General features: G+C 45.6%; 1 protein-coding gene across 1 annotated transcript; it reads left to right on the top strand. All coding sequences in view use genetic code 11, as the record gives it.

Moving 5' to 3' along the window:
- Positions 1 to 5,652: 5,652 nt before the first annotated feature.
- On the top strand, positions 5,653 to 6,411 carry EGR_04858 (hypothetical protein; the record flags this gene model as incomplete). The annotated part of the gene is made up of 1 exon (XM_024494107.1): positions 5,653 to 6,411. The coding sequence occupies one exon, from the start codon at positions 5,653 to 5,655 to the stop codon at positions 6,409 to 6,411; it is 759 nt and encodes a 252-aa protein (XP_024351496.1).
- Between the last annotated feature and the right edge of the window lie 5,219 nt (positions 6,412 to 11,630).

The following is an 11,630-nucleotide window of genomic DNA, read 5'->3' as shown; positions in this document are numbered from 1 at the left end:
TCGCACCCTCCAAAAAATACCTTTTGGAAATAAACGATCTCGTCTCCTTCTCATGTCAGTTGTTGCATTTATTATAACACTTGTGGTTGGAGCAGCAGCGGTACCTTCGTACTACTGCCCGACTTCTCCGACGCAGTCAGTTTTGCTCCGTCTCCCTGTCCCCCTCCCTCAGCTCCGTGACAAGATTTTCACTTTTACCTCTACGTCTCTCCCTCTCCCCCCTGACCTCCCCATGTGTGTGTGTGTGTGTGTGCATTTGTGTGAGTACGTGGTTGTGCTTTTGACCAGCATTCCATGCGACTTTGTGTGTCCTATTTTGTGGTGTCTATGTCCTACTTACGACCCCTCTCCCACCGAAGGAATGAGACAGTTTGAAAATAATTATATTTAATGTGTGCCTTTTGTGGCGTGTCTGTTGATGCTATACCGACAGGTTGGCTGTGTCCTCGGGTGGCGAGACCCTTTGCCCTCCAGAGCTTTCCCTCATGAGAAGTTTCAATTACGAGGGCTCTCTGGAAAGTTTATTTGGGTGTAGACGGAGGGTCACTTTACTCTTTGACAAAAGCCAAATCCTTGTGAATAGTCAGTCATCTGTGTAGCCAGTATGGATCAGGGAAGGCAAAAATAATGGTACACCTTCAACCACACGATTGATAGTGATAGTGGGTGATCATCCAGGAAGCCCCCACCCACCAGCGCTTGGATTTAGATTCAACAAGAAACTCATTGCATGCGCATTACGCATAGTCATGCGGGATGTTGATCTGATGAAGTCAGAAGTCCTTCACATGACACACCGGCTAGGCAATTACTCCACAAGATCAATTTCACACCCTAGTGCCAGAGCTAGAGTTGCGTGACTGGTATGGTGTAACCGGAATGCACTACTACTGTCAGCAGTAGGGACAGTAGAGCAAACCTTTACCGCCCCAAAAGTGCGCATCTCCTCCGGGTTGGAACAAGACACACCACACTCGGTAATGACAAAAAGCCAGCCTCATCTACGACTCCGTAATCACACCACCAATTCGAAGCCTTTGAAGTTGCACTACTGCAGAGGCGTCCACAGGGGTACGTGGGGCCTAATACGAACCTGCACCATCTATATTACCGGAAGTTCAAATGATTGATAGGTGATGACAATGGAAGGCGCATTTTGTACTCTTTCAAGCACCAAAAGTGGCACCTGTCAAAGGTGCGATGTTCGTGTAAATGTATCCACCGCTAAGTATCGGTACACGCCCTCGTCTAGTTAACTTTTCGACTGCTTTCTTTCAAGTTTGCGGAGCTGATGTAAGCTTTTGGAATCGCGTTGGTAGCGCGAAAGTATCGGTCCTCCCAACGCCATACTGATGCTGCTGCATTACAGTCTTTGCCCATCTCCACAGGAAACTAGATAACTTTTCGAGATCACTCACACATGACGAATTTCTTGACCACCGTCTACTATCAATCGTCGTCACATGAAATCTTCCCGGTACATCTGCATCAGGCAATCGCCTGACAGTTAGGAAAGAGTGGAAGCGGTGGAGGTGAGGCGTCGTGCTTCAAAGCCAAATTGTCTCGCGAGGGGAAAGAAGGATAGATTGGAAGTGGTGAGTGCTTTAACGACCGCAGCATTTGAAGACGCCTACTGGATGAGCTGGCTTGACTACCTCATGCTACCTTTTTTCGGCCGTTGCCAAACTGCGGACGGTAGTACCCAGACTCCCAGGATGGAATAGCGACACGTGACAGAACGGAGAAGGTGAACAATTGACCAGCGTCCGTGTAAGCGGCCCACCACCTGTAAATAGATGCCATGTAGGTCGTTCGGCTAGCATGTAAGTGGCTCGTGATTGTCCTGCTACCTCCACCATGTGCTTTGATGCACTCCCTCTCCATCCGCCTCAATTTCGCAGGCACTTTTCAACTGTACTTGTCGGGCTATCTATCCGCCAATTTCTTCTTCAATGCCGACGTCTGAATAATTTAGACACGTCTCGTAATGTCCCACGGAATGGAGTCGAGGGGCACCTATGCCTTGTCAATTTGTCCGATCATTCCTGCTAGTCATCAGGTGGTAGTCGCAGGACCGAAGTGACCGAAACCACTTTTAGTGAAATAAAAAGCGACCTTTTGTCTACTTACCGAATTCAGACATTCAGTACGCACTTACTGATTAAAGAACAATGTGTCCCTAAATTAACTGCGTGGACTTTAAAAATCTCCCTATTATAGGCTACACATATCTGGCATGGAGATCTTTCTAACTACCCTTATCTGCGCAGTCTACAAAGTTTAAATTTCTAGAGTAGGTTTTAAAAATTAATTTGATTGTGACAAAATAATTATTTCTAAGAGCAATCTGATGGATGGAATGTCGGAGAACCAGAAAGACCAACACATCTTCCCCCCTCATACCCCGATCCAAAACCTCATTGTCGCCTTTATTAACTTGACTGACTCAGGTCTTCACGAGGGCTCAATCCACGATCTCTTGTTCTAGAAATTTGTTTATTTTTTGGTTATAATGGAGCATAGATGTCGTCGAACTTCGTTCTGAGGCAAAACTGGGTTACTCGAGCTAAGTCCTGTTTTGCCCTCCAGTACCTAGTAAGCAGGAGTCCACGCATTTAAGCTCTGCCTTCCCACTTTTAGAAGGTGTACTTTTGCCCCTCTTTTTTCCTCCCAACTACATTGCGTACATCTGCACTCCTTGTTTGTAGTTCCATCAACCGAGATGTTGACTGACACATCGCTGTTGACGAAGTTGGAGTCGTCTGTCACATCTCTTCAGTGGCCTTACCGTCAATCATTTTACTGGCATTCAGCAATACCACTGGTCATTTAAATTATACTAAAATTGAGCCTTACCAATAAACCACTCACATTTTCTTACCATTTCAGGGCCTCAGCCTGCCTGGACAAAGGCCACACCGAACTTCACTGTGACTGAGAATGAAGTAGGTAGGGGAAATCTTATTGACAGCCCCATTTATGTCAAGTGCTTGAGCTTTCCCAGAACACGGAGGCCAATAACAACGCACCTTTGGGGTCATTCACGTGCCAGGACATTCCCTCCCCAGGTGGTGAGTGACCTCACCTCACATGCTGGGCGCAATAAAACTTCAGGCGCATCACGTGCAGCAATAATGGCACCAGGCATTTACATTAAACTGGCAATAAAATAAAAACTCATCTATCCCCAAACCCATCCATCCATCTGACATCCATCCAACCGTCCATCCACCCTTTGCATTATCAGCCGTCTCTCATTCATGAATCCGTTTCCATCCACCTGTTCCGCAGCCATCCATCCTGCATCCTTCCATCAATCTATGCCGCGCTCATCTACCCGCCTAGAAATCATACTTAAGGCTCAATTTCGCACACTGAAAATCACTTATCAGAGCTCCAAAAGCCCATTTACGAATTCAAGAGGTGAATAAATTCCAGGAGCTTTTGGAAGGACTTCCTTGAGCAAAGGGGGAGAAGTAACAAAAGATAGCGAATTAATGAGCGTTTGGAATACTCCTTCAGCGCAGGTAAACACAAGTTCTTGCCTTCAACATCCTTTTCGGCGATCTACCATTTGCGTGGACTGCGAGACAGTTACGGCCAAATAATCGTGGAATTCCCCTGTCACTTCACATCAGCTGCCTTCAAACCGCCGTCCGCTCTTGCATCAAAAACGCTTTGCCATCTATCCCACTAGTGATCCATTTTGGATCAGTGCGATTCAGGAGTCCTTAAGAATAGCCTTACCTCCGTCCATAAAGGCAGAGGAGGCAGGAATGCTTGCAAAACCACTCAACCGTGCGTCACTACGGTCAAAACAGCTATTCCTTTGCATAGAATTAGTTTCTTTTCCCTAGAAAAGTTTCATTCATACCCGAGAAGGGCCTTTGAGTGCCCGCCATGACATCCACAAGCAACCCACCGTGGAGTGATTGATGGCAATGCTCATTTTCCCACGCCTCTTGTGAAGAAAAACCCTGATACAATTGCTAGTTAAAGCAAAAAAATAGGAAGGAATGCAGAAGAGACTCAGTTGTTGTTATTTTATTTAATATAGGTCAATTTCTCTTCAAGGGATGACCAAAAGTTGGTTAGGCTTGCGGCACCCCAAGCCACAATGATCGGATGTAGGTCGGCTGGTAGGGTCTTGAAAGGCGCAGTGATTTACAACGGCTCATAAAGCATAGACGTGGACCAGTTTCTCGGTTCTTCGCATCATGATCTAAAAATTTTCCTCCAAATTGACTACCACTTCTCGACAATAACCAGAGATATGCGCATTAGCGAATGCGAAGGAGAAAAAACAGTTTGAAGTAAAGGTGAGATATAAGTAGAGCTGTCAATGGTAAGGGGCTTTGTTTCCGCAGATAAGGCAAAATCGTACAGGATGACACTATGATATGCTCCTGGCTCCTTCGGGAAGGGCGACAGATTGTGATGACAGACGATTTTGACGAGTCCAGTACTTGAAGACGCCTTTACCTTGCTTTTTCGCTCTGAGGTACTTGTGTCCTGCCCCAAAGGAGTTGGATGATCTCTGGGTTGGGATGAACCCTGACTTTAATTGTACATTATACTACCCATCTGACAGCCGGAATTCGTAGAGTTTGAAGAGCCCGAGTCATTATACGGACATCTTTAGTCAACGTCAGTAAGACAAAGTGCGTCCTGATGTCTCCACTAGATCTAGACCTTCATCCTGTTTGATAAGTGGATTGAGGAAAGGGAGAATATGTTGTCCAATGTTGGCAGTAAGAACACCTACCCGAAAACCAGATTTCAAAGAGTTTTGTGGGAATGAGGGTTTGAGTCCGTTCCTTCTTGCCACTTTTTTCTTACTTCAGTGCTTCCCACCGCTCTCTGCCTGACCTCTACCCAGCTAGTGACGAGGTGGAGGAGGAATAGCGTGTTCACTTACTTGACATCTCCACAACGAACTCCTCCAAATGTTTCACAGCTATAGCTAGAGTCGTTAAGAGCATTTCAGCAGAACACGGGACTGGGGTAGCTACCAAAGGTGGACGTCGGCCTCAATCCTTCAGTTAGGAGGCGACATAAATTCCTCCATTCGCGGCATATACCCTTCTTCCCATTCAGGAATGAAAATCAGGATGCGAAGCCTTTGAGAATCGGGTTCGCTTTCCGCTACCAGGGATGTCAAGCCCCCAGTCTTCCCACCGCCGAAAGGAAGGGTGGAGAGGCTACTGATAACCTACCAGAAGTCGATCTACGAAAATAAATGATCCGATAAGGTGATCCGACCAGCCGAACTCGCATGTCCTTGCCCTCCCTTCGGATGGGGATCGCGTGAGCCAAATCAATAACCTTGGCGCCGCCAAGACACTGACAGGAGGAGAATGCAAGGCAAGCACGTGGCGCGACCACAAATACTTGTGGCTGCATGAACACATTTTTCCATAAAAAGCTGTAAGACATCACCAAAAACAGCAGCAGCATTAGGTGTTATCGAACCAGGACTGGCGCCTTCGCCAGTATGCATTTGAACCAGGCCTTTGTGAGAGCTGCCTCACACCTTACGGGCGAATGGTGTCGCAACAACCAAAAATTAATCCTTGCCTGTGACATGGATGAGACCCTGTTGACTGAGTCCGAGGACGACAACACTTTATTCTGCGTCCCAAAGTACTCTATATGCTGCGCAACATCCGTGCTTTCTACGAGCTCTGCCTAGTGACTTACTCCACACGTGACCGAACTGAAGACATCCTACGACTCAAATTAGATCCCAATGGACGTCTATTTAACGGTCGTGTGCTCTGTCGTGAGGACGTGTTGGCAGGTTTTGAGAATAAGCGTGAAGCTCTATTCGCGCATCTGCCCCAGGGTAAGACAAACAAGGGTTTGATGAAGGTGCGTCGCCTCAAACCTGGGTACATTGTACGACCACCTGCCTGGCCCTACATTGTCATGCTAGACGACTTTCCAGCCGCATGGTCCAATTTCTCCTCCTGCATCCCTATCCGTCCCTTTCTTCTTGGACCAGATGGAGGTGGACTCAACTCCAATGGTAAAGCGTCGACCAAAATCCTATCCGGTGAATGTGGATACATGCTCAGCGTTTACAGATTTTTGGTAAAACTACACGCAGCAGTCTTCCAAAGAGTTAGAACACCTATTGAGGTGGACATGAATTGTGCACCAATTCGTGTGCGAGCCGAGAGGAGGGTAATGGGTCGAAAGAACAGTAGTGGCAGCAACGGTCAGGCGCATATGACAGCCTTCTCGGCATTGGTATCCCTCAAGCGACGCATCAACTCGGCTCAGCGTTTCCAAAACATGTGCTACGTGGATCCGGGTCAGCTACTCACCTTCGAGTGCATCAGGACCCCCAATGAACGACGATCAAGGTCAGCAATCAACCAGTCACACGTGTTTGTCGACTCGCAGTAGGATAGGGCGGGAGTGGGCGTGTGTTGTGGGATCTGTACTGCGAATGTCACTTAGCTGTTTTCATTCCTCTGTGGATTTTTACTTACGCTCCAATACACATGCCGCCTTGAGCGTGGGCAAAGACACAAATTCGGTAAAGAAAATTTAGATTTTCTTTGATAAATATGTTAGCTTAATGGTGTGATTTGCAATGTTCCTTTAATCGGTGAAGCGTGGAATAAACTGAAGGAATACCCTCGAGTCATTTATCACCAGCCACGGCAGCAGGTAGAAGGCTTTCCACGAGCTGTGGCTTGTTCAGTAGACACTGTTAACTGTCCAGTATTTTCAATATTTACTAATTAGTTAGAAAACTTTGAAGTAGTTAATCACAGGAGTGCTATTCTACTCCGTTTTTCGCTGAGGGAATATACTACTTTTATGACTTAAGTATGCTAATGAAAGACCCCGTTAACAAACGGTCTAGTTAAGGACTGGCAAAGGTTATTAGTAATATGACACATCACTTTAACCCTCTCTGACCACACCTTCTGTCAGATAATGCCAAAGGCCCCTTATTATACCTAGCAATACTGGCGAAACGTCTGATTTGTCCCTGAAGAAGTCACAATGAGTGAGACTGGAAGTATCTTTACTGTCGATGGTGGCATATGCAGCATGAGCCATCAGCATGACTGAATGGGCAATAGTAGAGAGGACAGGTGGTACCACCAAGATTCGGCTATTGTAAGGGCGGAGGTGCTTTCAGTAGATTTATCGTGAAACCGTATTCAAGGTCTGATATCCTCACTGAGACTTTTGGAGATGCACTTCTGTGTCGTGAAGACTGAAAGAACTTCTTTTACTGGTCTCCTGTATGGTCCTTCAACCCACTCCGTTCAATCGCTTTATCAATGACCCCGCCGATTATGTGTGGGTGGGAGGGAGAGGTGCAGGAGGCGGAGGGGTTGCACCAGGAGATATAAACGTGGTGTTCTATGTACAGGCCAACCCACAAACAGACACACAAGGCTGCACGAGGTTTAGGAGTGATATTTTTTAGTGGAAAACAGCCTTAAAGTACAATCTTGCACTGCTGATCGCATTGTTGGACAAAAAACAGCCACTGCAGGCACATAATGTGGCCAATCAAGGTCAACACCAAATTCTTGACAAGCCTGAAGGTCACTGCCATTTCTCGGAGAAAATGTACTAAGGTGCTAATAAATGCTGAAAGAGAGAGGAATATAAACATTGAAGGGTTGAGAGAAGGAGGTGATACACCATATCGAGGTAGCTGAGTGTGTACTTGAAGGCGACTCTTGAGAGGTTGGAAGGAATTAAACGAACTAGTAACCAGCGCCGTACAGGTTAGTTGCTTCCGCTGTCGTAGTATGAAGTGTTGACAATTCGTAGACAATCATCTTGGGTATATGTCCGACCTTTGTGGAAATCGGTGTTGAAGGACTTTTGCGTGGACTCCTTCAGATCAGGGATGAGGAAGGTTGTCTGTACAGGCCATTTGATAGGCATGAAAGTCACAAAATTACAAGGACGACATACAGCCTGTCATTTCATCCGATTGCCAAATGCCAAGGTAAATGGAACTCTACCATTTTGCTATCAGTTTGCTCCACCTGAAGTCGTCTCTTTAGAATTTTGACTTGGCATCAGCACTCACGTTGATGCCTTTCACCCTTACCAAGGCCACATGACAGCTGTCACTTTTGACCCCAAGGTGGGCACAAATAAGGCTCTCATTAACCAACATTTGATAAGGTAACAACATCCTTGCGGGTCTGACGGAGGCAGTAAGGGTCCTCCCGGAGTTGTTGATGGGATCGAGATTGCTAATTTGCTTATGACAAGGGGGCTGCGGTTTCTTCTGTCCCTGGCAGCATTAATCCCTTTTAGCTATCGAAAACTCGGAATTCATGCAGTTGCCCCTCTCCACTTCCACCTATTTCGGTACCTCACAGAGTGCCTGTTGAACGTCGGACCTATGCTATCCAAACTTGTCCACCCAATGAGGAAAGTCTAAAAACGTGCCGAAGCATAAATTCCACAGCCTATTTCCCTCGATTCTGGTAATGACTTACACCAAGATGCATCGCCTGCAAAAGGAACCCCTACTCCCCATTCTTCATACCGAAGCGCTCAATGTAGCGACTGACACCTCAATCCGGTATGGGGATGTCAATATCACTTGCCACTCCTGCTTAACCTGAATGATAATAGAACAATTGGTTGACACCCAAACCAAGTGGGAAGGGGCATTCGTGGCATCTACTTAGTGAGCGGTAGACAGCTGTCAGTGGAGAGAAGTACTTCCACATCCTCACCCTCCAAATTCTCATGACAATATTCCTCAACCCTCTAACAAAGGTCGAATTAGTATTAAGTAATGGCAGGGGAATGGAAACAAAGACGACTAGAAATAATCTTTCCAACCCTAGAGGCAGATCGCTATCTAAAATGCCATTCGTGATGGAATTGTCGCATTAGCAAAGGATCAGTTAAAGAACATCTTTCAGAGAAATAGGACAGGCTACCTCATTAGTCGGAAGAGTACAAAGGACACCTCCCACTGCACCCATCCATCACTCACTTGAACTTCCGGTGTTGGAGACACTGGATGTGTGTGTGTGTTAAAGTACCGAGAGTCTGGCCTTCCTTTAAAGGGCACGCACCGGATAAAAGATCGCCAGCTGTGATGTCCTTGGCAGTAGCCTTTGACTCGGCAGTGTGATTACGAGGTCGCAGATGAGGTAGGGGTTGGCAAGTGCCGAGAGTGGTTTGTCTTGTGCACTTTAAAGGTGGTAGATACCCGTGCGACTGGCCCACTGCCCCTACTGCTGACAGAAGTAGTGCATGCCATTTACACCCTGCCAGTCATGCAGCTCTAGCTGTAGGTCTGTGAACAGTTGTGTGTGAATTTGAACTTGTAGAGTGATTGACTAGTTGGTTTGCGATATGACAGACCCGTGGCTTCACCATTTCTCAACAAAGGGTGACAGTATTTGGTGGAAAAGTTACAGTCAGGCTTTGGGACGATTTCAGCTGGAGATGTGGTGGTGGTTCTTCGTCTTTAAACTTGCTTACAAGATGGGAATTTCTGGGCGAGGACTCCACCCACTCAATCAATTAATGAAGGGCTTCCATTTGTCCAGTTGAAGGCTTACAACTGTTTCCAGAGGTGGAAACATATGACCGACCAAAGGTCAGAGGCTGAGATCTCTATGGGCTTATAGTCTTCAGTCTCCATTGGCTCCCACCACCGTCTTGATATCATGATCTTCCATTCGAGTCCACAGCCCTTCACAGCACTTCTGTACCCCAGCTACAAACCATCTTCTTAAACTTGCCCTCAGGGACAACTATGAGCGTTGTATTTCTGGTCTTCTCTCTATGAGGGCAGATGAGTTAATATTGATACGGAGTTGATTCGCCTTCTTTGTAAGGATATTCAAGCAGAGATATTGTGATACCTATCTTTAACTTTACTGAGACATCCAGACTTATTAACGCGTTTCCTGATGAGACTACATTCATCGAGCCTTCTACATCTCTCTTTGTATTTCGATTAACCCTTAAGAGCGGTCCTCTTGCTTCCTTGCCATCCATACCCATATCGAAATGTTCTTACATCTAGACTTTGATTACACCTAATCAACGGAATTCGTAAATATAATTACACTTTTTCAAAGACCATTTTTTCCAGGATGTCTAGTAAATCTCACTTTCCAATTGTAGCAATAGTACCCAGACATCTAAAACCCTATTTAAAATATCTGTTTTTGTGGCCTTTTCATACTCCTGTTCCACTGCCTCTCATATTGACAAATGAGGAGAAAGGTGGGGGATCTCATAAGGCGCGTGTAATTGTAGATTTGAAAATGGTCGCGTCGGCTGACAACAACACTTTAATATTTTGGTGTACAATTAGGCCATTGTCATTAATTTGTTATGAGGGAATCAGAACGCACCTTCAGGCTCACACTGGTTTGCGCAGCCAGAAAGTCATTGTGATAGATGCCATCTCTCGCCAGCGGAAGTAAAGACAAATGGATTACCATAACTAATTGCGTGGTATTACGAATTTGTTTTGTTTTAAGTAATAAACGAACTGTTTGGACTGCGAATTTATTTCTTATAAAATCACCGCCATTTTTCACCTATTTACTTTTTAAACATTTATTAAGAGATTCAAGTGAGCCAGCACATCGGTAGAAAGTTAGGCTGCTGTCTTGTTGATAGCTCCTTTCTGTCAATTACATCACCTCGATGATGACCTTTTAGTAAAGGCAGGATTTAAGCAACAATAGTGACTGATTTAAAACTAAAATATGTAATTTACCTATGACAGTAGTATTATAGTAATTTGTGAGTATGCTCAAGAGGTCAAAGTATTTACATCATGCACAAAATGAATCAATTTAGTTTCTAATGACCTTGAGGGCGAATTCTGAGGTCGTTGAAACTGGGAGACGGCGTTACCCACACAAACACCTGGAAAAGAAATTGCTGCCAATGTTATCGTCTTGCATTACCGCCTAACAAAAAGCTAAAGTCAGCATTTAACCGCGGGTTATTCGGCTTTTCTCGGATAAAAAATAGCATTTGCAAATAACTTGCTGTAACGTCTCAAGTCTCTTCGTAATTTGGGTAAACTACATAAGATAACAACGAAATACTTTTAAATAGCAAAGTACATTTGTATAGTATATCACTACAGTAGACTGCTCGTTAGTTATCACGATTCCAGGCCCATGGCTGAGAAAGAAGTCAAATGCAACTACTGACAAAATCAATTTCTGATAGGGAGGCTAATAGAGTTGGCATAGAGGTCTGCTTTGCAGTCATCACTTTGCTACTTGCATTGATGATCAGTAGAAGGGCTTTTGCTGCCAGGGCTCGGTGTAGTCCGACGATCATGTGTTCGTGCGCTTTTGCGTATGGCTCTCTCGAATGGCTCGGCTCGGCTGGTCTGGGGACAGACTTGTCAAATGCACACCACCAGTTGCAGCACTGGTGGAATGCTTTGCGCCGCTTTCACGTTTTTTTAATCCTCTTCTAGCGAAGCACCGATTGGACCTCATTGATGCAATTCGAGCAATTCGGCTTGACCAGCGATCGTCATACAGCACTTGAAGAAGGTGTAGTACACGATAGCACAGTGCATCATCCAAAAATTAGATTTTTGCGATGCATCACCTGATGGTGTTGTATCATATTAAAAC

Source organism: Echinococcus granulosus (genome assembly GCF_000524195.1).
Source record: "Echinococcus granulosus chromosome Unknown EG_S00032, whole genome shotgun sequence".
NCBI lineage: Eukaryota > Metazoa > Platyhelminthes > Cestoda > Cyclophyllidea > Taeniidae > Echinococcus > Echinococcus granulosus.
The sequence above is the reverse complement of the archived record's forward strand: the minus strand, read 5'-3'. Positions and strand labels throughout refer to the sequence as shown.